The 25,520-nt window shown below is 44.6% G+C and overlaps 1 protein-coding gene across 3 annotated transcripts in view; it reads left to right on the plus strand.

Moving 5' to 3' along the window:
• LOC139349289 (glutamate receptor ionotropic, delta-1-like) overlaps positions 1-23,431 on the plus strand; it is a 397,115-nt gene extending 373,684 nt beyond the window's left edge. For 2 of the 3 annotated variants that reach the window (XM_070989916.1, XM_070989919.1), the window contains 5 exons: positions 2,026-2,221; positions 5,904-6,070; positions 11,651-11,891; positions 14,142-14,280; positions 18,849-23,431. In XM_070989916.1, the coding sequence (XP_070846017.1) occupies positions 2,026-2,221; positions 5,904-6,070; positions 11,651-11,891; positions 14,142-14,280; positions 18,849-19,315 (1,210 nt within the window). In that variant the 3' untranslated portion in view covers positions 19,316-23,431. The remainder of the gene's footprint in view (positions 1-2,025; positions 2,222-5,903; positions 6,071-11,650; positions 11,892-14,141; positions 14,281-18,848) is intronic. The other variant, XM_070989918.1, reaches the window with a different exon arrangement.
• The last annotated feature ends 2,089 nt before the right edge of the window (positions 23,432-25,520 follow it).

Below are 25,520 nucleotides of genomic sequence, written 5' to 3' on the forward strand. Positions count from 1 at the left end.
ACGCAAAGACGTGAGAATGTTTATTTATTTCACTGAATCAGATACAAGCAGAGACCCTAAACACAAGGGATTATGGGTAGAGAGGAGGTTCACAGATGAATCTGATGGAAAAAGACAGAAAACATGTAGAAACTTTACTCTCACAGCAAACGCTGAAGTTCAATTAAATGATTTTTCGAATTGAGCGAAAGGAAGGAGAGAACTTTGAGGGAGTAATTTTCCACCATCAGAAATAATCCAAAGCCCGACTGCTGAGACACGACTGTGCTAATGTCCAGGAGGACGTTCTGACGTCACTGGACTTCAGAAGGAAGAAGATGAGTTTGTGAAAGAATCGCTTCTTTCAAGTCTGCAGCTAATAAATGGAGCCGCCTTTCTTTGCTCTGAGCTTCAGCCGAGGTTTTCAGGAAGAGTCAGACAAAAAATGAACAGATATAATCAGATAAATAAAACCAATATTTATTTAAAAAGCTGCTGCTGATGTTTACGGAGTGATGACAGTGAATTGTACATTGGCCCTCAAGGGACACAAAGCAGCTCCGATGGGTTCGTCCATACTTTCTGCAAAATCCAATCAGACTTCATCTCTAACCTCCACCAGAGCTGCAATTAAGTCATTAAAACTGCAGCATTATTAATGTTGGAGCCGCCATCGTCCTCACAGGAGTCAGTCTGAAGTCTGAATATTCAGGAGGTTTTCAATCTGTAACCACACCCAGCAGTGATGTCACAGTGTACTGACACACCCTGAAGTACATGTCGCCTCACAACCACTAGAGGTCAGCGTTCACCTCAGAAATACAAGATACAAAATTCTCTACACAGGAATTACTCTTTTCTATTTAAAGAAAATAAATCAAATATCTGACTAACGTGTCCGTCCGGGTCACGATCGAGGCGAACGCATCACATAGGTGGCGGATACGTGTCATCAACGACGTGCATCATGTGATCAGCCAACAAGAGACACGATGAAAAGGCAGGTGATCGAACACCTGAAGGACATTTAAATCCATCCTGAGACGAAACATTTGGACGGACTCGGAGCAGAAACGCACCTCCGGTTGCTGTGATGAGCGTCAGCGACCTGCTCATTGAACAGCAGGCGGGCGAACATCTGCATCAGAGCGTCGTGTCACCTGTCTGTGACGTGCAGCTCGTTAGCATCAGCCGTCCGTCAGTGCTGATCTCTGGTCCCGACACGATGGAGAGCGTCACTTCCTGTTTCTGGAAGTTTCAGGGTACATGTGCAGATTTCGCTGCTTCCTGCTGACTTTGTTGGTGCTTTTTGTCATTCACATGTTTGGTTTTTGTCAGTTTATTTTGAAACTCAGCACTCTGAAGCAGTGATCTGGGAGGAAAACGAGGTTTGAACCTTCAACGCATCAGGTTTTAGTTTTAATTCGTTTGTGTCTGCAGGCATCTTCAGCTTCTTTCCTCTACTTCAAAAATGTTTTGTGCAGACGAGCGAACCCAGCGTGTTACATGAAGCTTTATTTCAGTTTCACAAACATTATTTTTCCTCCAAACACTCATTTTTTATATGAATGCACATCAAGTGCTTTAAATTATCCAAACAGTGTGATACAACAGTCGCTCCATCGAAGTGTCTTTGTTGAATCAGACTGAAACCCCGCAGACATCAAACACAAACACATCAGCTGTGATGTCTGACTGAGCTGTCGACTTCCTCGCACTCATTTTCTGACATATTTCCAAACTATGTTTCAGACGCACGACTCAAACTGTGCGTGTAGGTTTGATTTGAAGATGTGAGCGAGCATCAAATGAATCGTTCTTTGCTTTATTTTAAAATCGATAATCTGCCTCGTGCTTCTGAATCTGCTTCTTATTAAAAAAGAATAAAACTCTCAGCCGCCTTTAAGAAAAACAACCGCTGACCTGAAATCAGTTTAGTCAAAGCTGAGCTCTGAAGAAAAAGTTTATCATCATGAGAACGAGCCAAAAACCGACATTTAAACAGCTCAACTGATCACAGCAGTGTCTCTGTACGGTGTCCTCCAGGTCCTTCCAGGACTTGGCGCGGCAGATCGACGTGGACTACGGCACGGTGAGGGACTCGGCGGTCTACGACTACTTCAGGAACAAAGGCACCAACCCTCTGGAGCAGGACAGCACCTACGCGGAGCTGTGGAGGACGATCAGCAAGAACAACGGCATGGACTACTCCGTGTCCAGCCCGTCCGAGGGCATACGCAAGGTGAGACGGGCCGTGCGCGTGTGCGTGTGCGTGTGTGCGTGTGTGTGTGCGCATACATAAGCTCTGAAGAGTCATTTTCTATTTTTACTATTGGTTCAGATGACTTCCTCTTCCTGTTTGTGGCTCTCAGCCCACTGAAGACTTTAAAAACAAACAGGAAGAAGTAGTGCTTTTACTGGGGACTAGTTTCAGCGGCGGATGAATCCACATGTGGTGCTGTGGTGAGCGTTGGTGTCAGCAGGACGGTGTGTGAGTGTGTGTTCATGGCGATGAAGGAACATGACAAGATAAGATAAATCTTTATTAATCCCACCCCGGGGAAATTAAATTGTTACAGACAGCCAAGAATAAGAGACGTAGAAAAGAATAAGAAAGACAATGAAGTAAAATTAACTCTATGTACATCATGTACGAGGGTTTAAGGATTCGACTTTCAGTGTTTGTGGAGAACAGTGGAGCTCAGAGGAAGAGGCTGTGACACACACAGATACGATCATGCTGCTTTGAGTCTTTTCATGTAGATTTCCTGCTGAAGGGCTTTTTAAAGAAGTGCTTGAAAGGATCTGGATGAAAGCAGCTGGTTTCAGTGTCAGTCAGCAGCCGAACAACGAGCAAACATTTTAATTTTGATGTATAATCTCTGCATCAGATTTGTAACTTATATGAATTAATGAGGCGTCCAATCAGTCACGTCTGTGATCGCAGGTGTGAAACAGCGCTTCCACCTGCCGCATGCGACACACACACGTAAACTATTCATAGGTGCCATCAGGCTTGGTGTGTATTTATGGCAAACACACATTATCGGTAATTGTAGTGACAACACACACACTCCTGTTTTATTCACAGCAGGCAAACATACAGCAGCGCTCCTGTTTACCCATTACTTAATTGCAACAGCAGTTTCACAATACACCAATTAGTGAGGCAGAGTGGCAGTGTGTGTGTGTGTGTGTGTGTGTGTGTGTGTGTGTGTGTGTGTGTGTGTGTGTGTGTGTGTGTGTGTGTGTGCGTGCGTGCGTGTGCGTGTGCGCGTGTGCGTGCGTGCGTGGAGCAGAAGTCGTGTTTCGCCGCTGTACATTATTATACCCATAGATCTCCCAAAAAGCAGATGACAAATTAGCTTTGGAGGCGAATCTGCTCTGAACGCATCCATTATTCAGCCATTTGCATGATAAACATCCCCCCCGTTTCTTTGACGTTTTCTCCACACGGTAACCCCAAAAGGTTACGCGCGCACACTTTAATCAGTTTTACTGCTATTGTCGGATGCTTCTGCGATACGGAGGCGCTCGGCTGCCCCCGGTCCGCCCACAGGGAGAAACACTCTCATCCAGCAGTGAAAGCGTCCTCAGGCTGCAGCGAGAGGACGCTTTCACTGCTTCATCTTCATCAGAGAGCAGCTCCTTCACCATCACCTGAACACTGTGACACCACCCACGCTGAGGCTGGAGCTTCACGCACGCACACACACACACAGCTGCTGCAATGATTGAATGACACCAGCTTTCACTCAAACTTCTCAATTTCTGCAGCATCTGCTCATTTAGCGACGTTAGCACCACAGGGAGAGACTGTTGTCACAGTTACCTTAATTGCAGCCTGTAACAAGGTGAGAACTCTGGTTACCTGTAAGCTCATCCTCAACCTCCTAACACACACACTGCTGCGGTCCAGATGTGGACGTGGTGATGTGTTAACTGATAGAACTGATGGACAAAACTATGAAAGTCAGAGCCGAGGCGGTTTTTACTTCCTTCAGCAGTCGTACTGCTCTTTTCATGACGACGCTGCAGTTCAGTTCCTGAAATTCACCACAGACTTGAAGTGAGAATTTTCTTCTCCTGATGTCGTTGTTTACATTGGTGTAAGCTCAGTAAACTGGTCTGTGTTGATGTGTCAGCAGTGGAAATCTGTGCTGATGTTCACTGCTCTGCTCAGAGCTGTGCTGATTGGATCTGAGGTTTCTGTGCGTCTCCTTTGTGGTTTCGTGTCCCTGTTTGTCCTCCTTGGATTCAACCTTTTCCCTGCTGAACGCTGCTCTGCTCTCAGCACGCCGGCCTGTCGCCTCAAACGACGAGGGGTAAACAGGGGGAGCAGCAGCGGCTACATGCAATCAAAGACGTGACGTCGTAATTGTGTTGTGAGTTTGAAGTGTCTCAGTTACTGTAAGAGGAAGGACGCGAGATGTGTACGAGCGCTGTGTATTCACACACACCAACAATTAGCCGTGACAGCGAACGGGTTGAAGTGAAGCAGATGCTGCTGCAGCAGCTCTGCTGACACAGTGAAAACACCCACATCCTCATCCACTTAATGTCCTCCTCCTCCTCCTCCTCCTCCTCCTCCTCCTCCCCCAGCCGAGAGGACGACACACCTCCTCTGCATATTGAGTCTGATAGAAAGTGACACTAGCTGTATAAAATACAGCAGGACGGCTTTGTTTGAAGCACCTTGAAGCTGTTTGATGAAAAGACAGAGTTTAGCTCATGTCACCGTCCTGCTGGTTTGTCTGTTGTTCCAGGCGGATTGATATTTTCAAACTGTAGTTTATTTAATCTTTATTTTAATAGGGACCACCACATCCCACAGCTCTTATAGTCTACTGCAGCTCTTTATGAGTGGTTTGCAGTGTTTGCATCCAGAGATGACAAAGAAGAAGAGAACATGCCAGAGTAGAGCAGACACTGAAAATAACTGTTTCACTTGGCGAAAGGGAAGTTAAATAAAAATAAACTAAACACAACAGCAGCCAGGGGAGAGAGCAGCTGGCCGACAGGTGAGCTGCAGCTCCCCAATGACTCGACTCCACCCGGCAGGCTGCTGGAGGTGGAGGCCTGCTCAGAGAGTCGTCACAAAACACACAGAACTGAAGAAAATGATCAGCAAAAAAAGACATCTGACACGACGGTTTCAGTCCGATGTAAACTTTGACAAGTGTTCAGATTTGGCTTGTCGGCTGAGGAACACGAGACTTTTTAAAGGATTTCAGAATTCATTTTCTTGAATACTCTGAATCTTCAGCTCAAAACAAGGCTGATGGCCAAACTCCCATCAGCCTCAGCTGTAACTTAATGCTAGGATGCTAACATATGAACACTACTTACACCGTACTGTCATGTAAATACTGACATGCTAATGGTAGCACGCTAACAGACTGCTATGCTTCTGTGGTGCAATGATTATTTCTATTATCGACTGATCAATTAATCCACAGTATCCCGACAGGTTTATTTCATGAGCATGTTCGTCAAACTTTACCTTGAAATGAAGTGAATTTCCAGGGAAGTGCTTTTATTTTGAAGCATCCCAGTTGGAACTTTACAGGACATGTAGCCGTCAGTGGCTGGTGGTCATGTGACTCGTATAAAACCATTTATCAATCAATTAAGTCAATTAAACTTGAATCATTCATCACACGTCGAGCACATATGATCCATCGCCTCACAGCTGCAAGTGAACAGCAGCTTGTTTTTGTTTCCTGTCAGCAGAGCGGCTCTCATTGGCAGCCGTGCTGCAGGAAATTAAAATTAGAGGTGATTGGCCGATTTCAAAGTCCAGCGTTTCCATAGAAACTAGAGCAAAATCTGAGAAGTGTTTCTACGCTGTGAAAACTCGTGAACATGCTGTGACTGATGGCGTCCTGTAACAGCTCCTCTGTGTCCCTCTGCTGTGTCTGCAGGCGAAGAAGAGTCCCTACGCCTTCCTGTGGGACATGGCGGTGCTGGAGTACGCGGCCCTGACGGACGACGACTGCACCATCACTGTGTCGGGAAACAGCATGAGCAGCAAAGGCTACGGCATCGCCATGCAGCACGGCAGCCCCTACAGAGACCTCTTCTCACAGAAGTAAGAGACTCCACGCTCAGCTGAGCGAGCAGCTTTCCACCGAACACACACGTCTAGAATAACACACACAGCAGCTTCAGAGTGCCGCCTGCTGCCGCCTGTGAATGCACATGAAACCAGGAGGAACTGTGAAGTACCCTGTGGAGTTTTTGACCCGGTGTGGTTGGTTATTCAGGTCCTTTTTGTTCCTGACGCAGGTTTCACACAACAGTTGGCGGTGACGCGAATAAACGTAGAGCGAGCCAACAAAGACTAGAAGCAGGCAAACACTGATGTGCACAAGGCAGGATTTAAAATACTTCAAAATTGTTTCACGAGGGAGGAAACACATCAGAACTGAACGCAGCGTGCAGCCAAACTGAAGCATCAGCCGACTGTGAAAACTCCTGCAAGCTATGATGCTTCACCTACTGCAAGGAAATAACTGCAAACATACATTCATCAGTTTAGGACGCCACAACGGAGTGATCATGAGTGACACGTTTAACATTTACACAATTCATTACGATTCCAGTCAATGAAATGCAGCAGTTTGTGCAGCTTTACGCTCTAACTGTGAACCAGAACAGATGCATTAAACACATGTGAGACGCTTCAGTTTAATGCATAAAGTTTTATTCAAACTCTTTTTAGACGTGAGGCGTAAACAGCAGAAGGAATGAACTAAAAGTCATTTTAAAGTCAAAGTACATAATTAGAATTAGCAGCGATTCACTGAATGATCTTCATGCTGCTACAAAGAGCACACACACACACACACACACACACTCCTGCTCCGTCGTACTCGATCTCTGGGATGTGATGTGAAGTTACTGTTCGGTCGCTTCGTGTTTGGGCTGCAGTGGACAGTCGAGGAAGACGACGCTGATGCAGACGAAGGGTCGCGCTTCTGCTCCGAGGCGTCGGGTTTTCGTATGAAAGCTTTTTGTTTCTGTCAGCTGGTTTTACTGTGCGGTGAAACAAAGCCCAACGTGGCGTTAATGACGAAGCTCGGGGGCTTCTGTCGGGAGTTTGATCGTTTGACGTTGAGTCTTCGTTATCGGCCTGTAAATCCTGGGATGTGACTGAAGAGTCTGACTGGAGAGACTGGTTCAGACAATTACATCAGACTGCTTTTACATGAAAGGACACTTTGAGTGTCGGCGCAGGTGTTAAAAAGGTGTTCCGTGTGAGCTGAGAAACACGTCCTGTGGGCACATTTTACTTAAATTTAGATTAATGACGGAGCTCCACGCTGAAGTTGAATAAGCTCACATGAAACGGGCTCGCATTAAACGGCACTGCCGTGAAGCGAAAGGGATTATTCACGGTGTGATGTGTAAACAGAGGGATGCGAGCTAATTACTTGTTTGATTTTGCGAGGCAGATGTCTCAGCAAATGCTGGAAATTTTGAGGAAATTCAATTATCTCCTTCAGTGTGAGCGTAAGATGAAATCGCTGAGCCGCAGAGTGAAACCTCTCCTCCCAAACTCAAATTGATCCCAGTGCGAGTTTCAAAATCACAAAGATCGTTTAGTAAATCTCCACGTTATTACATCATGAATTAACGGTGTGAGGAGTCACGTAAGCTCCCCGAAATCTGAGAACTTTCTCATCCGTCTCGTATCGATCGGCTCCCAGAGAGAAGACGGGAAGTCAGGGTGAAGAGAAACACGAGCTGACCAACTCGAAGGCTAAACACAGGAAACTCTGCCAGTGCTTAAAGATGGCTGCCCGATAACATGGAGCTGAACTTTATTTCTTTAGTTATACTTGTGAGGACACTCACTAACCCAAACCCTTCAAACAACCCTGTGACGTTGTGACAACTGACCAAAATTACATTACGTACACACAGTCATTACATAGACTTTAATTTAATGACTGACATTATGGGAACCTGCATTTTGTCTCCATAAACATGAGTAATACATGGCCACACACACACACACACACACACGCACACACACACACACACACAGTACAATCTGAAAGCTGCTCTTAGCCAAAATCCATAAAAACACGCGGCCACACTTCTGGATATGTTATATGACTTATTGACTGAAGGCAGTCAGCGGCTCTCACAGTTAAATTAACTGAACTGAGGACACATCAGGTTTTATTTGATTGTATTTTTATTTCTCGTATATTTTATTGTCGTGGTTTGATGATTTGTCAGTTTTTTCTTCATAAACTGCTCGGCTGTGGCTCGTCTTTGAGGATGAAACATTTTGGGAAAACGCTGAACACTTGTGGACTGAAATGTCCCAAAATGTCGACCTCTTCCCTTAAAGCTGAATGACGGTGAGGTCAGAGCTCAGGCGTCATGTCAGCTGACGTCTCCTCGCTCACGCCAAACGACTTTATTCACCTTCATACTAAAGAATTTCATTTGGGTCACACTGCCCGTGGAGTTTCAATGAAATATCGTTTTGGTGAGAGTTTGTCAGCCGGCGCTCGTCTGTGCGGCGTGGCTCGGCGGGCGTCTGCACCTGGCCTCGCAGGTGTAAAAGCTTTCGTGATTTGGTGTGCGGAATGAAAAGCAGCGGGGCTCGCCGTCCTGAGGAGCTGCTCTGAAAGCCTGTGTGAAGTTATGAGATGGGCAGCTACTCTGCAGATGCTCACAGCCAGAGCCCCAGGAAAATGTTGGATGTCGGCCGCGCACCATCGCCAACCCCTTGACACATAAGCCGTCTAACTTCCTGTGTAATTCAGCGAGGAAGAAAAAAAAACACAAATCGTGATTGTGAGGTCTGAGCCCGACAGCAGCAGCATTAACAGAGATGTCAATACAAAGCATTAGCGGCCACAGCGCAGTGCTGTCGGCGTTAATACGGGAGCAGGCCGCAGGGGAACGGGCTCTCTGCGATGTGGCGGCGTGGGAGGGACCCCCAGGGCCTCACCAAAAATGTCATTTACGCCTCCTCCCACCGTGCGTCCACTTCCATCCCTCCGCCGTTCCGTGCGATCCCCTCGCGGTCGTTCTCACGCAGCAGACGGATCCTGTCGCTCAGAGCTTTGAGACATGTGACCGATCAGATCACCTGAGGGGAGGAAGAGGCTGCTGCAGCCGAGGAAGCACCGCGTGAACGACTCTGTCGCGGCTTTGTCTCAAATCCAGTGTGTAGAAATGTTGATCTGATGAAGGTTTTCACAGCTGCAGACTGAAGCTGAAGCAGCGTTTTGGTTCTTCTGGTGTTCAGACAGTTTAACTGGTCACACGTCTGCAGCCTGAGCTCGCTCTGATATTCCTGAAGCATCTCACATCTTGAGATTGGCTCCTGTCGTTTGAGCGTAGAGTATCTGTGCACATTTATCTCCTCGATGTGAAATTCATTTGTATTTAAATAGTAAAATCAGTCATTAGGATGTTAGTTGTCATGACAAAGAGCAGCTTCTGTGAGGCATTGTGGGTAACATAGCGTGTATATGTTCACGTGTTGGTGGACACGGTGCAGAGCAGATTAAACTCCTGCTCGCGGCTTCATGTGTGGTGTGATGTGACGTGATGAAAGTCTGAGTTTTAAAGCGCCTACTCTTTGGTTTCTGCTCTAAAACGGATGTGAAAAGGTTGGCTGTCGTGTGTTTTCTGTGCCGTTCAGACTTCAGAGAAGGAAACTCGCCTCGACTCCTCTGCTCTCGCCTCACGCAGCTCGCATTGTTTCCTCCTCAGCGGCGGCAGATTGCGGCGATGGTTCACGGTTCGCCCGTGGGACCTTTTCTCAATCAGGGCCTCCCTCTTCCTTCTCCTCCCTCTGCACCTCACACTTCCTCTTTAATTAAGCGGTTATGTGTTTATTTAGGGATTAATCTGTGCCACTGAATGGTTCGTTATTAATGAAGTTTTTGCACTGGGCGCCCAGTTCAGCGGGCGTCCAGCAGCCCGAGGCGTCCTCGCAGCACAGCGCTCGGGGACGATCAGGAATAATGTGCCCGGGTGTTAAATTGAGGGCAGAGCTATTGTTCAGCGCGAAAACCATTATCTCCACATTTCCAACCATCATTTTAATACCTAGTCCCATAACTGCTGCACTACCTCGATCCCTGGCTTTCCATTTGATAATCCTGCCATGAATAACCTTTGCAGACTTTGTTGCTTCTGCTGCTCATTTGTGCTGTAAAACTGTTTTGTCCTCGGGGTGTTTCGGGGGGTTAGGACTGCAGTGCACTGACCTTCAACACGTTCGCGCTGGCTTGAGCAGATTAAATATAGCAAATTGGGCTCTGATTTTAGTGCAGCTAAAAGCAGTACTTCAGTGGTTGTGGCAGAGTTTGCTTCATGAACTCCATAACTCAGCACCACGAGAGCAGCAGGCCTGCTGGAGGAAGCTCACAGGCTGCCAGTAACTAATCTGTACATGTGTAGGAAGTGTAGAGATGTTTCAGGTCGGAGGAGCAGACGAGTTTCCACAGAAGACGATGTCCCCGCTCATCAACGGACCGTTTCCTTCTCTTCTTTAACCTGAGCTCGTCTGCAGACGTCTGACTCACCATCAGTGTTTTTGTAGGTCCGGTCTTTCTCGCTCGGAAGACGACGGCCATATTCTTAATCCCACCGACAGGCTCTGATTGGTCAACTGTTTGTCTAACTGGTTAGCAACAGCCAATGAGCACAACCCCACAACTATTTTTACAAAACCGACGTGAGCGAGAACAATTCAGAGGTTGGAACGGATAGTTCACGGTTACTAATTTAAAACAAACTTACACTTTAAAATGCTCCTTTTTTGGGAGTTTCAAAGCCCATTTTTAAACTGCAGACAGTTTCAGGCGCTTACTCTCCTCTTCTGATTCTTCTTTTTCTGTCTTTCATCGTGAGCCTCACATTTGGGTGAAGCGCTCAGCTGAGTGACATAACCTCAGGTTGAAACCTGACAGAAAATTACCTCCTGCTGTTTGGTCCAAGTGTCCATTCATCTTTTGAGCAGGACCTAAAAAAAAAAACAGCTGTCATTGTGAAACCATGAAGCCGCAAACTGTCAGCTGCAATCATTCATAAAACACAGAAAACTCGATGCTTCTCCGGCAGCACACAAGATTAGAATTGATGTTTTTAAATGACACTGCCCCGTGATGTGGTTTCATCGAAAATCCCCTCAGAAAGTTACTGACTGAAGATTGGCCACCTCCCTGCTCCATATCATTGACTGGAACATTTAGCGGTCATGTAATTGCCCATATTGACATTTTCAGTCACAAAATTGCAGCCGTGATGAGGCACCGGGAAACTGCTTCGTACTGAGGGACTGTGGGATTTTCTACAAGTTCAGGAATAATCAGAGAACATGGCACAGCTGTCATGGAGATGTGAATCTGTTCCTTTTCCTTTTCACTCAAACTAAACGCAGGCTTGATATTAACGGTTTGATTTACAGGAAGTGAGTCCAGGACCTCGAAATCTCATGAACAGATGTGGGTTTAGTTTGGGTTTGAAATCAGTCACTTTGTTCCATGCCAATGTTTGAAAAGACAAACACTCAAACAGATGAAATTAAAATGGATTGTCTCTCGCTTGTTGTCTTGTAAGTGTTACTGGTTGCCTGAATTTGATGAATTAAAGATCTCTTTGATTCACCTGTTCACCTCTTCTCCTTCTTCAGGATCTTGGAGCTGCAGGAGAAAGGCGACCTGGACATCATGAAGCAGAAGTGGTGGCCTCGCACCGGCCGCTGCGACCTCAACAGCCACGCCAGCGCCCACCCGGACGGCCGCTCCCTCAAGCTGCACAGCTTCGCCGGCGTCTTCTGCATCCTGGCCGCCGGGCTGCTGCTGGCCTGCCTGGTGGCCGGGCTGGAGGCTTGGTGGAACAGCAACCGCTGCCGCCAGGAGCAGCCCAAAGAGGTGACCGAGCACAGGGCCCGGCGGACGGGCCAGCGGGGGGAAGACACTGCCACACTCTACTTTAAGGATCCAGCCGCAGACGCGAGCCCCGACTTAGTGGAGCTCCAGTACACCCAGCTGTAGAGGAGAGAGATTTAGGGAAGTTAGTGCTGGAGAGCTGGTGGACAGAGGGTGGCGAGACAGGACAGAGTAGGTAGATGTGCTCTGTGCCACATCAGCCCAGGCCACTGATTGAAATCAAATTTGGTCTCTTATTATTACCCCCCCTCCATTTTTTCTTTTCTCCGCCCATCGCTCCTCACCCACCTCGTCCTGAACTTACACGCACCAGAGCTCATCTGTTTTTGTTTGGCACATGACACACACAGCACACTCCACTTGACCATTACCTTTACTAATACGCTCATGAAACGACAGCTTCTGCATCCACTCGGGAGCCTTCCTTGCCTTGACGCTTACACTCGAGGCCTTAGGCAAACACTGAACTGAGAGCAGCCAGTCAGGATTTGACTTTTGGCTTGTCCTGTACGTTCCCCCCCCCCCCCCCCGCTAAAACAACCGAGGGCACCCGCAGACTTTAACTATTAAATCCCACAGTGCCGGATCCGTAACCATTCAAGTGCTCCGTATTGAATTATTGTCATAAACTCATTTTCTACAGCGAGGCTTTGGTGGTTTCCTGCACCCAAGGGTTCTGAAAAGAGATTATAATTAACAGGAGGGAGATCGCTGAGGCAGAGAACGATAACAGACACACTTTTGGACATTTTCCATTTCATTGTCAAATCCTTATGCGACGTCAAGAGACAAGTAATTTATCATATCCAAGTGAACTTTGAAGTGCAGCCCACTCTGGGTTTTAACATTAGCAGTGACATTATCACAGTCGGTCCAAATCATTTGCTGTTGTTGCTAATAGATACTCAAGCCTTACTAAGTGCCTACTGAATAAGAGCCATCCAGCAGTCAGTCAGCAGGTCGCTCTCTGTAATGAAATACAAGCCACCTTAACAGCTGAGCTAACAGTTACACCTTCACAGAGTTTAAGGAGGACAAGCAGTTAATTAAACATTAATGCACTCTAATCAATATTAATGGCCTCTGATAACAATGACAACAATGACTCTACAGGAAGCGGCTGATAATTGATGTGTTTAGCGCAGGTAAATATCAGATAAGTGTCGAGAAATCATCACAGAAGGTCCATGTTCTGCTGATTTAACACTGAATTTGACCACAGATGAAACTTTTCATACACACAGAGCTGAAGTTTTATCGTAGCCCTCAGAAACCACCCACACTGATCTGGAGTCACGTGTTGTCCCAGCACCAAACTACTTATTCACTGTGAGACTGTTAGGTCGGCCTGGCATTTACACAAGAGACAAAAGGAATAATTGAAAAACCCTGCGGCTTCAGAGAGCCTGTAGAAAGTGTGAAAAGGTGATGGATGAGAGAGGAAAGACTTCAGGTACAGTTCAACAAACTACAGCTGCTGGTTCACGTCGTGTTAACTCATGTTCACACAAAGCAGTGTTAAAGTGAACACGGCAAAACACACACACCATCGGATGGTTATTAAGGCGCTACTACTACGATGTTAGCAAACAGCTGACAGAGCAATAGGGTCATGACTGATGAATGTAAGTCAATGAGCTTCAGTAATGCTTCCAGAGAGGTAAAACTAAAGATCTCACAAGGAAAAGCAAACTCATTTGAATAAAGTCCAAAAAATAAACCACAGCCAACCTGTCAGACCAGCGTAGCAGCAGTAAATAGTCTGGATCTGGGACACAGACTCAACATTTCAAGCACTCATTCAGGCCACACTTGAACATAAACTGACCTCAGACCTGCATTTATAAGTCCTACCTCCAGACAACAACCTTCACCTGCTGTGCCAAACACACACACACACACACACACACACACACACACACACACACACGGGGGATTTCGTCAACAGAAACATGTGTGTCCCTTCAGGAGGACCAAACTGAAGCAAAGTTTTGACGTGGATCCATAAACTAAAGTGTGAGCAGGCAGCAAACTGTACGTTGGGTGTGTCGCCCTTTAGCAATAAGATCTGTGTCCAACATCCCCGTCCATAACCCCTGGTACTGTCACTGTGTCACGTCTTATTGCAAATTATATGTCAATGTGGACGCCCGTGTTATCTATCTCCTCTCCTTCTCTCCATCTATCTCTTCATCTTTTTATTTACACTTGACTGTCTATGATCTCGTGCAGGTTACTAAGGATTACAGACTGGCAAGGGTTTCTGGTCCATTGACATATAATGACATTACAACTGCTTCATCGGAGGGGAGGAGGGACATTTGGACAGACAGAGAGAGAGGCTGGGATGAAGCAGAAGCTATTGATACAGGTCAGAATAGACCTCCTATACAACTATTCAAAATAAAGACAAGAAGAAAATCATATCTGTGCCGTCGCCAAGGTCCTTTTGTTTTGTCGAGGGATGATTTTGTTTCTCTGTGGAAGTTCTGGAAATAAATCTTCCAGTAAATCTGAAAAAGAAAACATGCAGGGCTTTGAATTCAAGGCGCTAAAACACATTTCTTATCTCCAGGAAGCCTTGCAACTGATGCCATCTATTCATTTTTCCCTTCATGTAACCATAAACTAAATAACGTGATATGTCAGTGATAAAGCAGCTTTGTAATCCCTTAAAACTTTTTTTTTAAAGGTGGGAGTTAAAAAAAAAGTTGTAGAGGAAATAAAACAGAGTTTCCCTGAAAAACAAAGCTTAAATCAGACATTCGTCCCTGAAGTTTCTCGTAACTTCATTAAACCTTCCACCGACAAAACCGCTAAAGCTAATTATCAATTTCCTTATCAGAAAATTGGACAGGAAATTATTTCCAGAACCAGACATTTTAACTCTAAACCAAGAGGAAAAAAAGGCCCAAATTAATTTGGTTCAAGATCTGAAAACCGTCAGCTTGGTCTTAATTGCAATTGATTGGAATTTGGGCTTAGCTTTTAGCTGATGACGCGCTGATTAAAGTCGTAATTGATGCCGACCTTGGCTGCTCCATCAGGCACCGGCTGTGAGCTTCTGAGCCCTCTCACCTTTAACGCTGCATCCCCCCATTAGAAACCCTCCTGGTTCTTACAGTGCCTTTCTGTTTCTCCTTGCTTTGTTTCAGTTGGTCATCTTTACCTGTATGAACACATTCCATAAGGGCTGACCTCTGACCTCACTTCTACATGTTGTTGGCGTGTTAAACTGAAAAAAAGAAAAAAACATTTCACTGTGATGGAAATCACAAGAGACAAGCTTAGTGCCTTTCAATGCATGCCTCTTAAAAAGTATTATTTTAACCCTTTACAAGCTAAAATTACTCAACAGGATGTGTTAAAGCTGAGCGAGCATGAGATCCTCAAATATCAGTGTTCGTCTTTGTAAAACGGGAAATTAGAGAAGAGAAATATGTGCAAAAACAAGGTGTTAAGGACAAACTGAGCTGAATGTCATCAGACTCTTCACATTCAAGTTATCAAAGGAAATTTGAGTGTACAAATATTTCTCAGGGGCAGAAGTGGAACCAGAAATTACCTTTTCAGCTAAGCTAAGTACCAAAATCTTTTGTTAGCTAACTCGTAAATTAGCCAGACTACATTGGGAAAACTCCTGATTTAAGACTTTTTGAGGGTTTTAACTGGTAAATTTATGATGAACTGCGATAACAGCACCCTCATCAGGTCAGCATTTTATGACCAAAACTAATTACGTCAGCCTCAGCTGTGCTTTGTGCTTACTGCTAATTAGCAAATATTAGCATGCTAACACAATAAGCTAAGATGGAGACCATTATACCATTATACCTTCTTAGCATCGCCATGTTAGCATCGTTGCTGTGAGCTCGTTGGCACTAAAGGTAGCATTTAGCTGTGAGGCTGTTCATTGAGACAGGAGGCTAACTCATTAGCTTCATGTGTTTAGCTGGAGGCTTTTGTTGCAGGGTTGACCCAGAAAAGTTAAGCAGACTACAGAGACTTTTCATCAGCGACTTACAGCTGTTTCTGTGTTCGTATCAGAGTGTTCGGGCTGCTCTCGTCATTCTCACAGAGCTTTACTTGAGCATCACTTAAACACATAATTGGCTTCAATCGTTAACGCATAAGCCGACCGCTGAGAAAATGTCCAGCATGCACACTCGAGGTGAGCTTCATCTTCCGTGCCCACAGGGAGGTGGATATCGACTTTCGGGGTGGTCACTGTGCAGAAAAGTATGGCAGCTAATCATCTTACAGTGACAGATGCTGATATCAAAGGAAGCCCGTTATTAAAAGAGTTACTTGCTGAAGGGTTTAAAGGTTTCCGAGGTCCACGAGAAACCAAAATGAACCCAAACAAGCAGAAAGTGTTCTTATCACACTTGAGCACAACCCACTCGACAGTTGCAGTATTCACAAAGTAGCAGGGGGGAGAGTGATTTGAAATCCCCCCCACTGGCAGCACTCATTAAAAGAGCTGTTTGTTTTCCAAATTAATGGAGGCTTTCAGACGGCTGTTGTTTTCTTCTTTTCCATTTACATCACCAGTCTGTCTTTAACGACCGGCTGAGGTTTAATCCCAGCTATTTATTTATTTAGGCTAGCTGCCAGTTTGACGCTGCTGAAAACATATTTTAATGAGATGCCAGCGTGCTGAAACAATAACCTGTGCTGAGATGTTTTAATTGGCTTTGAGAGGAGCTCTTTGAGACTGGAGAGGGATCACTGGAACTGCTCAGGCCTCGTGGATAAACACGCTGTGTGTTTATGTGTTCCTTAAAGGTTTGAACAAAGGCTGGGGGCAGATGCTTGGCCTCAGCGTCAATCAAGATGCCCCGAGACACTGAGCTGTCCTCAAGTGTGCTTTCTGCGTTGGCTATTATTACACGGTATTATAGGCTGTTTCACAGGAAGTGCTCCACCACTCTACCTCAACACGAGTCTCACCTTAAGAGCAAACTGCTGTTGCTTCATTTCTATAAGCTCTCATCAGGTGCTTTCCTGCTAACTGGGACTGTAGCTGCTACGTCATCGCTCGTTTTAGGAGGAGAAATGTATTGATCTGACTTTTAGTTTATCATTTAATATTGCACATTTTTAAAAGGCTAATACCACTAATTTCTTTAGAAGAAAAACATAAAAAATCTAAAAAAAATTAAAGTTCGTTGCCATTTAACTGTTTTTAAATATAGGAACAAAATAGGAACAAACAAAAAAAAAAAAAAACAGTTTGAAAACAAATTGAAGTTATAATCCTTAAGATTTCAGTCCTGGTTGATTTGGTGGCACCTGTTGTAACCTGTTAGATAAAACACATGCTGACCACCGGGGGCGGTAAACCCACCTTGAACAGTGAATGCAGCAGAGGAAGAAGAGCCAGTGTATGTGTTTACAACGCAGCCAAACAAACTGAGACATTTCATTGGCTCCTAACGTTGTTCTACTGATCTGCTGACAAAAAATTACAAATAACAAAAATGTCTTGTTTTGACAGTCAGAGCAAACCTCTGAATACACTGAACTTCCTGGCTGTTTCACAATAAAAGCAGCAGTAGGAACTGTACCCGTAACTTCACACCATTAATGATCACAGCTGTGTGTCAGTGTTTAATGGCTGCTGTAAATTTGCTGCAGATTTGTGTATAAAGTTCATAATTTCATCAGACATCGCGTTTGAAGTGCTGAAATCTTCTGGATTATTACTTTAAAAATGGAAACGATATTTAAATTATGGGAAAATGTTCTTAAATAATATGCGGGGCTCAGGGTGGGGGGTGGGGGTGTGATAACACTGCAACATAACCTGTGTGTATTAATATAGTGTAAATGTGTCATGCGTTGTTCTGAATCTCACTGTGATGAGTTACTGTGACTAATATCATTGTACCTTTAAGTGAATCTAATGCTGGAGCCAAGCCAGGCTGCATTCAGGAACACTCAGTGACTTTCTATGTTTGTTGTAAAGTGACCGGCGGTTTTAATTTCTCTGGCTGTAGCTGCATTCATTCACATGGCAGCAAACAAGCACGTGGAGAGAATTTGGATTGAGACTCAGAGCCTCGCTTCACATGCGAGTCACGCCTCCCGTCTCTCTGCGCACCCCTCGTCCTTTACCTTCCCATGACCCAGTGTACTGAAGCAGACCTGCGGTTCAACAGGGAAACACTCAAGTGTCTATTAATGCCTGACAAGTATGCATTGCTGCAGTCAGCAGGAGATGCGGTGTCAGCCAATGTTTTGATTAAATTGTTCTGATAGCGAACCGATTCTCCGATCCTCCAGCACAGAGTGTCCCAGCTCCAAGGGCAGTGAGGAAAAACCCAGCACAGAGGGGAAGACACCACAGCTGTGCTTATATACAGCTAAACAAAGCCAAAAGACCAAAGCTTTTTCTCTTCTTACTTCAACTTTAAACTGAATTAAATTACAACTCAAAAATGAAAGAACTCAATCTGATCAACTCAAATCAATCAATCAATCAATCAATCAATCACCAACACAAGTCACTGAAACTCTGAGATATCCTGCTGACAAACTAAAGAAACTGCAAACTCTGAACAGCTTTACAACAAACTAGCGTCAGTCAGTTTGGCTCCAGGATTGTTTTTCTCCAGACATCAAACCTTTCTGGCCAAGTTTGATTTCAAGGTGCACATTCAGATTGGTTTCTGTGGCCTCAGTTCCCACTGGGCTCAAACCACAAACAGAAACGAGAGGCTGTCTATCAGCTGGCGTGTGATAGCAGTCCATCAGTCCAAAACAAAGGCCATGTCCAAAAACAATGACAGATTGAGATGCATGGAGCACCAGCAGACCTCAAACAGTCTGAGAAACCGGCCCATCGCCAATCTCAGCCTCTGTGTCCCTCCCTCCTCTCCTCCCTCCCCCTGTCTCTCCTCTGTCCTCCTCCACCCCCAACTCCTCCTCTTATAGGACAAGGAGGTGAATCTGGAACAGGTGCATCGTCGTATGAACAGTCTTTTGGACGAGGACTTGGCCCACAAGCAGATCCCCGGCCCCTCTATCGAGATCTCTGCGCTGGACATCGGCAGCATGCAGCCCAGCCAGGCCTCTCTGGTGCCGGGGCCGGAGTCCGTGCGGGACTACCCGCCCTCGGGCCTCGCTGTGACCACCTTCCTCCCCGGGGAGGGGGCGCCGCCTCCTCCTCTTCCCCACCCTCACCATGGGGGGACCCTAGGCAGGACGCTACCCCCATCCCAGGGCCCTGGCAGCAACACGTTGCCCCTGCACCACCCTCTCAGCAGCACCAGCCTCAGCGGCAGCATGCAGTGCAAACACAGGGCTCCCAACGGGGGGCTCTTCCGGCAGAGCCCTGGCAAGACACCCATGCCAATGTCCTACCAGGCAGTCTCCGCAGGACCCATACCCGAAGCCATTGAGGCCACCCACAGTACATCCATATAGTGATCGGAGGGGGGGAGAGGGGGTGGGACGGGACGGGATCAAACTGCATCAAAGATAAGTCACTCGCTGGACTTTGGTCCGGTTTATTTGAGGCCAGTTAGGGATCTGTAGAGGAAAATTACTGTATTCAGAAGGCAAGAAAACATATATGTACAAAGTGAAAAGATTTTGTATCTCACCACCTGTTCAGAAACGCTGATGTTACAAAACACAAAACACAAAAAAAAGTGGGGCGGCGGGCGGGTTGGCGGGTGTAATTTTTCTCTTGTAAATATCTGTAAATACCAAGAGAACGAAGTGAGGTTAAAGTGTATTTTGAATATTCTCAATTTTTGAAGTTGAGTTATAAAAAACAAACAAAACGAGATAAAAAAAATATATATATATATACATTGATGAAAAAGTTATGACTGTTTGAATGGCTTTGTAAATTTTGTTCAATATGAAACAATGACGCGAAATTCATTGTGATTGTTTTCTAAGTGCCGAAATTAAACGATGTCTCTCCACAACTCATCGATGTAAACGACTACCCATGATGCACCGCTGTAGGGACATTTTAGTGTTGGACACCTACTGTTATGCACCTCTGTACCAACCCTATATATATCTTCAACATCGGATGAAAATGATCACAATTTTTTTTTTTTTTCATTTGTATTGAATATATAATATACGTTGTTTTTTCAAATCAGAGTCTACATTCATTTTCTTACATTGACTGTAAATGGTGTATCATTCAACAAAGGGGGGAAAACAAGTGGATTTTTATCTGGTTCATATTTTACACACAGCTGAGTGGTTTGTTTTTAGTACCTTTTTATTTGGCATCAGCACTGTCCAGGTGAGGCGTTTAAGGTCGGGTGGGGGCAGGAGGGACTGTTCGGCTGTGATCACACCTGCTGTTTGGTTCTTTGGTACAAAGCATCTGATACTTAATGTTTTTTAGCTGCTGGGTTCCAATATTGGAAATTAACAAAGAAAGATTGGCCTCTGTCAGGAAGGTGAAACGCTGTCGATGTCCTGTTCGTCTTTGAAGAATCACCGCTCCCTCATGGTGCTTTAGATTCAAACACCTGTTCAGCCGTTTCATTCACGTACGACCTCGATTACCAATCAACCTGTTTACCTGTGGAACGATCCAAACAGGTGTTTTTGGAGCGTTCCACATCTTTCCCAGTCTTTGAAACGCGTTGCTGAGTGTTAGGGCTGGATATCATGAACCGGCCCTGAACCACTTTGGTTGAAGCTGAAGTACTCCTACACCTGTTGGATGTACCGCTATGAAAATGGGCAATGTGTCGCGGTGGCTTTGGAGATCTCCTTCAGAACCTCTACAACGTTCTCATTTACCAACCACAACTACAGAGGATGAAAACTTTCTTCCATCCTACAGTTTGCTTTTCATTACACTGAGCTTTCCAGCCTCAGAGCCGACAGCTTGTTCAGTTGCACCTACTGATTCCTGAACATTGGAGCCAAACAGCATTGACTTCCGTGGTCACACTTGTGCATTTTGTCCACATATTCTTGCGAGGACATTTACTGCTTATTACTCATCCTGAATGAGTAACGGTCAAATAATGACAGCAGGACCAAACTGGTACCAATTTAAGACCAGGTCTTGGAGCCCTGAACAGTTGAATATGAGCGTTAGTCCACAATTCATTTTGTTCTTTTTGGCTTTCCAAGTTTCTGTTCCCTGAAGGGGTTTTCATACTGGCCTAAGATCCAAAGCTACTGGTCCCAGCAACACAAACGCCCACGACAAAGCACATCGGTCGTGACTTTGCTTATCTGAAAGCCCCTTTACACATAATCCCAGGGTCACGTCCAGTAGTTTGTTGGCGTCTTACTCAGAGTGACCGCATAGCTCCTGCTTCAGTGTGGACTTTGAAGGTCAGACACTCAGAACATACAGCAGGTGGTGTGACAGTAGCCTCACGGTCTCTGACCTTTTTGTTTGTTATATTTAACATGAAGAAAAAAGTCTCGTAGAAAGAACTATCAGCTATACAGATGTGTCTTTAATTTTTTATACTAGAGAATTTAATGTCAAACACTTGATTACAGGTTTTTCTCCTGCAAAGCAGTGCAGTTGTTTTAATCACAAAGAGTGAGAGTGGCAGCGAGAGGCCTCATATTCCCACAAGTCATTCCTAATGAGATCCATTATCACCTGCAGGGATGACAGAGGGCGTCGTTATCCAAAGTGCAATCAGAGGCTGGTGATGGTGGAGATTCTGCAGGTGCCATACCTCAACTGCTTGTAATATAGACAGAATCAGATTTTATGGAATACGTTTGCTAAACACTGGATTGTTTTTCTGTACGGAGAGCTCTATGATGAACCTTTATGGAAAACTATTTTCAACAGGAAAGATGAAACCACACACTCCACCCTCCTGTTTGCTTTCATAAGTGCAATTAATGTGCATTTATGGGTCTAATGAGTTTTGACTTAATTTTCATTTGCCAGGCTTTGGCTGTTTGGAAACATGTTGATCACACACAGTGGAGTTTTCAGCACGTGAGCAGCAGCTTTAATGGTCGGACTCCCGACGGACAGAGACCAGCTCGCCTTTCAGGAGGTCCCATTTAAAAAAGTTTGACGTTTTAATGTCAGCAGAGGAAACGGAGGGACATTAACTTCTCAGAATGAAGGGCTTCATTCCTAAAAGTCTTACACTACGATGGGACATTGATCAGATCGAGGGTACATTCATGCAAAATGATGATTGGACACGTCTTGCTGAAATCTTTCATTGAACAGCAATGTGGATTAAATAAAAAACAGCCCGCGCTAACTGATGTTACAACAAATTACATCTCAATCTTTCACAAGTTTGTTCACAACATCCAAACAAACATTTAGACTTAATGTTGGACAATTCTGCAAAAACCAGATTATGTTCAATGACCTTTTTTTATGTCTAATGTCAATGTTTTAAAAATTATTTCTGTGTACAATATCTGCACATGGCACCGTTAACATCAGGGAAAGACTGTGGTTAAGGCGGGTTAACTGCAGTGTTTATGGACGGGCAACTAAACGCCTGGTTAGGATTAGCTCGATCAGCGGTCCCGGTTATAAATCCATTATTTCTGCAAACACACGTCAGATACACTTCATGCCCGGGCTGTTTCTTTAAGTTTTGGTGCTTAAACCTCCGCAAACTGCGACTGTTTCACAACGTTAACCAAGTGACGAAGGTCCGCCTATCGCTGGTACTCGCCGGTGATCAGATAAGTTGTTTTGGGAGTCAGTGGGAATCGACCTGTTAAGTCGTTTAGGTATGAGGACCTCCATCCCGACCTCCACCTCACTGCACACAGGCTACACCACATCCTGTGATAGCACAGGATTGATTTAAGCGTTGATGTAAATCTTTAGTCCAGTGTGGACTCTTAGGGATACTGTGCCGTTATAACTAAAAATCAGTTTCCTAAAGATTCAGCCAGTTTAGCCTGTTGCTTATAGGACCAACACACTTCTTCTGGTGCATTAAAAAAGGTTCAATGTGTTCCTGTGGATGCAGATGTTTAATGTGACCTTTCTCGACTGTCCAGAGCAGAAAGGACTCATAATTTAATGTTCTCTCTTCAGAAAACCTTGAATAAATTAAATCTGCCAAAGGGGGCTAAAAAGCTAATGTTCTGTTCCTGTGTGAATACAGATTCTCCACTTACAATACAAAATCTACTGTGTTTTTCACTCTGTCTGGGAATTGGACAAAGAAGAAAAGCCAGACTGGAGTTCAGCGCCGGAGGGACTGAAGCAGCTCTCATGTGAACAGACTCTACGTGGATGTTTTCTGTGTCAGTAGTTGCTCTTGTGAACCGACTTGCTTTTTACACTGTGCTCCACAACATGACGGACAGGCAGAGCGGTCAGCAGACAGGAAGTCAACAGGAAGTCTGCGTGCTGGGGCCATGCGTCACCCCTTTACGTTAAACCTCCAGCACCGCGTCAGAGGACGAAAACATGAACTGTCATAGCATATAGTCTGTCACAGTACATCCGAGGGAGACCCTTATTTTATTTATGAATATGCTGCTTGGAGTTTCTTAATCTTTAATAAAGAAATATGGTTTACAAATTTGTTCCTGAAGTTGCCAATTTTCTTTTTCACTTCACAAAAATCACTTGTGTCACTTCACCGGGCAAGACTTAAAACTTATTTTCATTATTGTCAGAAAGTGATGAAAAACGCCCGTCACGGTTTCCCAGAGCTGAGAGAACATTTTCAAATGTCCTGTCAGTCACAGCGACAGTCCTAAAGTCATAGATATTCAGTTTACAGAGACATAAAATGGAGAAAACTATTAATCGACTATCAGAAGATTTGTTGGAGACTCATTCTGTCAATCATCTATTCAGCAGCAACAAAAATCACATTTTATATGTTACTAAAACTGCAAACTCTTGAACAAGACAAGGAAATTTAATGAAACGTTAAATAAAGTCCACTTGCAAGCAATTACAACAATTTGTTGACTAATCAATTAGTTGACCGTAAAAACGATGAAGGTTAAGTGAATATTTCGGAGGTTTAGCATCACCTTCAGCTCTGGGCATTCTTCACTATTTTCTGATATGTTATAGACAAAATTAAGCTATTGATTCCGAAAACAAACAGACGAACTGATAAGGAAAATAGTATAGTTGCAGCCCGAGTCCATTTACTGGCTTTGCAGGGAGTAATGGAACGTTTTGGACTGTTGGTTGAACAAAACAACATTTAATAACTTCACCTCGTGCTCTGGAATTCAATTATCTGATGTTTCATAGTACAAATGATTAATGGAGAAAATAATTAGGAGACCAAACAAAACACACTGTAAAAAAACACGTCCTTTAATGTACCACAAAGTGCTTTTGGCAAACCTTTTAAAAGGGGTTTCCTCTTCAGTTCAATGTGGTTTTCAGGTCAGTTTTTGGAACAGCGCCATGTGGCCATTGGAGGAACTGCAGCTGAAGCTGACTGCAGCTGTGGATGCTGGTTTTTACGTCAAATCAACACGATTAGACATTTAACATTTAGACATAAAGCTGATTTTTCGCTGGACCACAATGTTTTTCAGTGAGGGGACAAACTGAGAGCAACACTTTCTGTCCCACAAATCAGGCCAGCGCTCTGATCAATGATTGATTCCACCTCAGTCATGAAGATGTGATGTGCAGAATATCAATTCTTCACATCAAATTTTCTAGTTTACTGCCTCGAGGCCAGAAGAGAAACCCCATTAAAGTTGACTTATTCTTAAAAAAAAAAATAAAAAACTCCTTTCATTTGGATGCTGGGAAATCAATGTGAAACCAAACGTCTGCCTGGTTTCTGAGTGTAGAATCAGTTAAAGTTCAGCAGAGGGATCTCTGCTTTGGACACAGCGGGACGTCAGCTTAGATAAGCCTCTAACTTTGCGCGAACCGAAATAACTTTTGCTCCTTTGCAGACGTTCAGTCTATACGATGCATCCAGAATTCTCCTTGAATTCTTCTTTTGGCTTAAGTGTGAAAAATTAATATCGTCAGCGTGTTAGTGTTCAAAGGCAGAAGGGAAGAAGTATCTGAGACATAACAATATCATCCCCTGCACCCCAACATCGACTCAGATTTGATAGATGCAAATCCATCTTGATAATAAATCCATTATTTTAGTAATTTCTCACGTGGAAACACGTCTTTAGATGTGAGAATTTTCTGCTTTTTTGTTTTCTATCGTGGTACAGTTCAATCTGCACTGATCTGTGTGGCTGAGAGCCTGTGAAGACGTCTATGAACAGCCCATAAATGCAGTTCATCCCTGGTGCGGAGAGTTGTTAGCTAGCTGGCTATTATTACTAACTGTTAATTATCGGATCTATACTGCTGAAGTTATTCTTCTGGTATCTTCATGTATTTCTTCAGATGCATTAGCACCACCTACTGGACTATTCACTCACTACAATTAAATTATTTAGCTTCACATCTTGCGGCGATGGCGGGGGAGAAACATTTAAAGGTATTTTCTTGCACTTCTGGACCGATTTGTGAGTTTTCTCCATCTAGTGGCCATTAGAGGAACTCCAGCTCAAGACCTTACTGTTCCTCAGCAGTGCTCACTGCCAATGTGTGTGAATAAATATGAGGTGATGTTCTTAATATTTTATGTTCTGCGCTGTGGAATCACATCATTA

The sequence above is a fragment of the Chaetodon trifascialis genome, chromosome 21, assembly GCF_039877785.1.
Source record: "Chaetodon trifascialis isolate fChaTrf1 chromosome 21, fChaTrf1.hap1, whole genome shotgun sequence".
In the NCBI taxonomy this organism is placed as follows: domain Eukaryota; kingdom Metazoa; phylum Chordata; class Actinopteri; order Chaetodontiformes; family Chaetodontidae; genus Chaetodon; species Chaetodon trifascialis.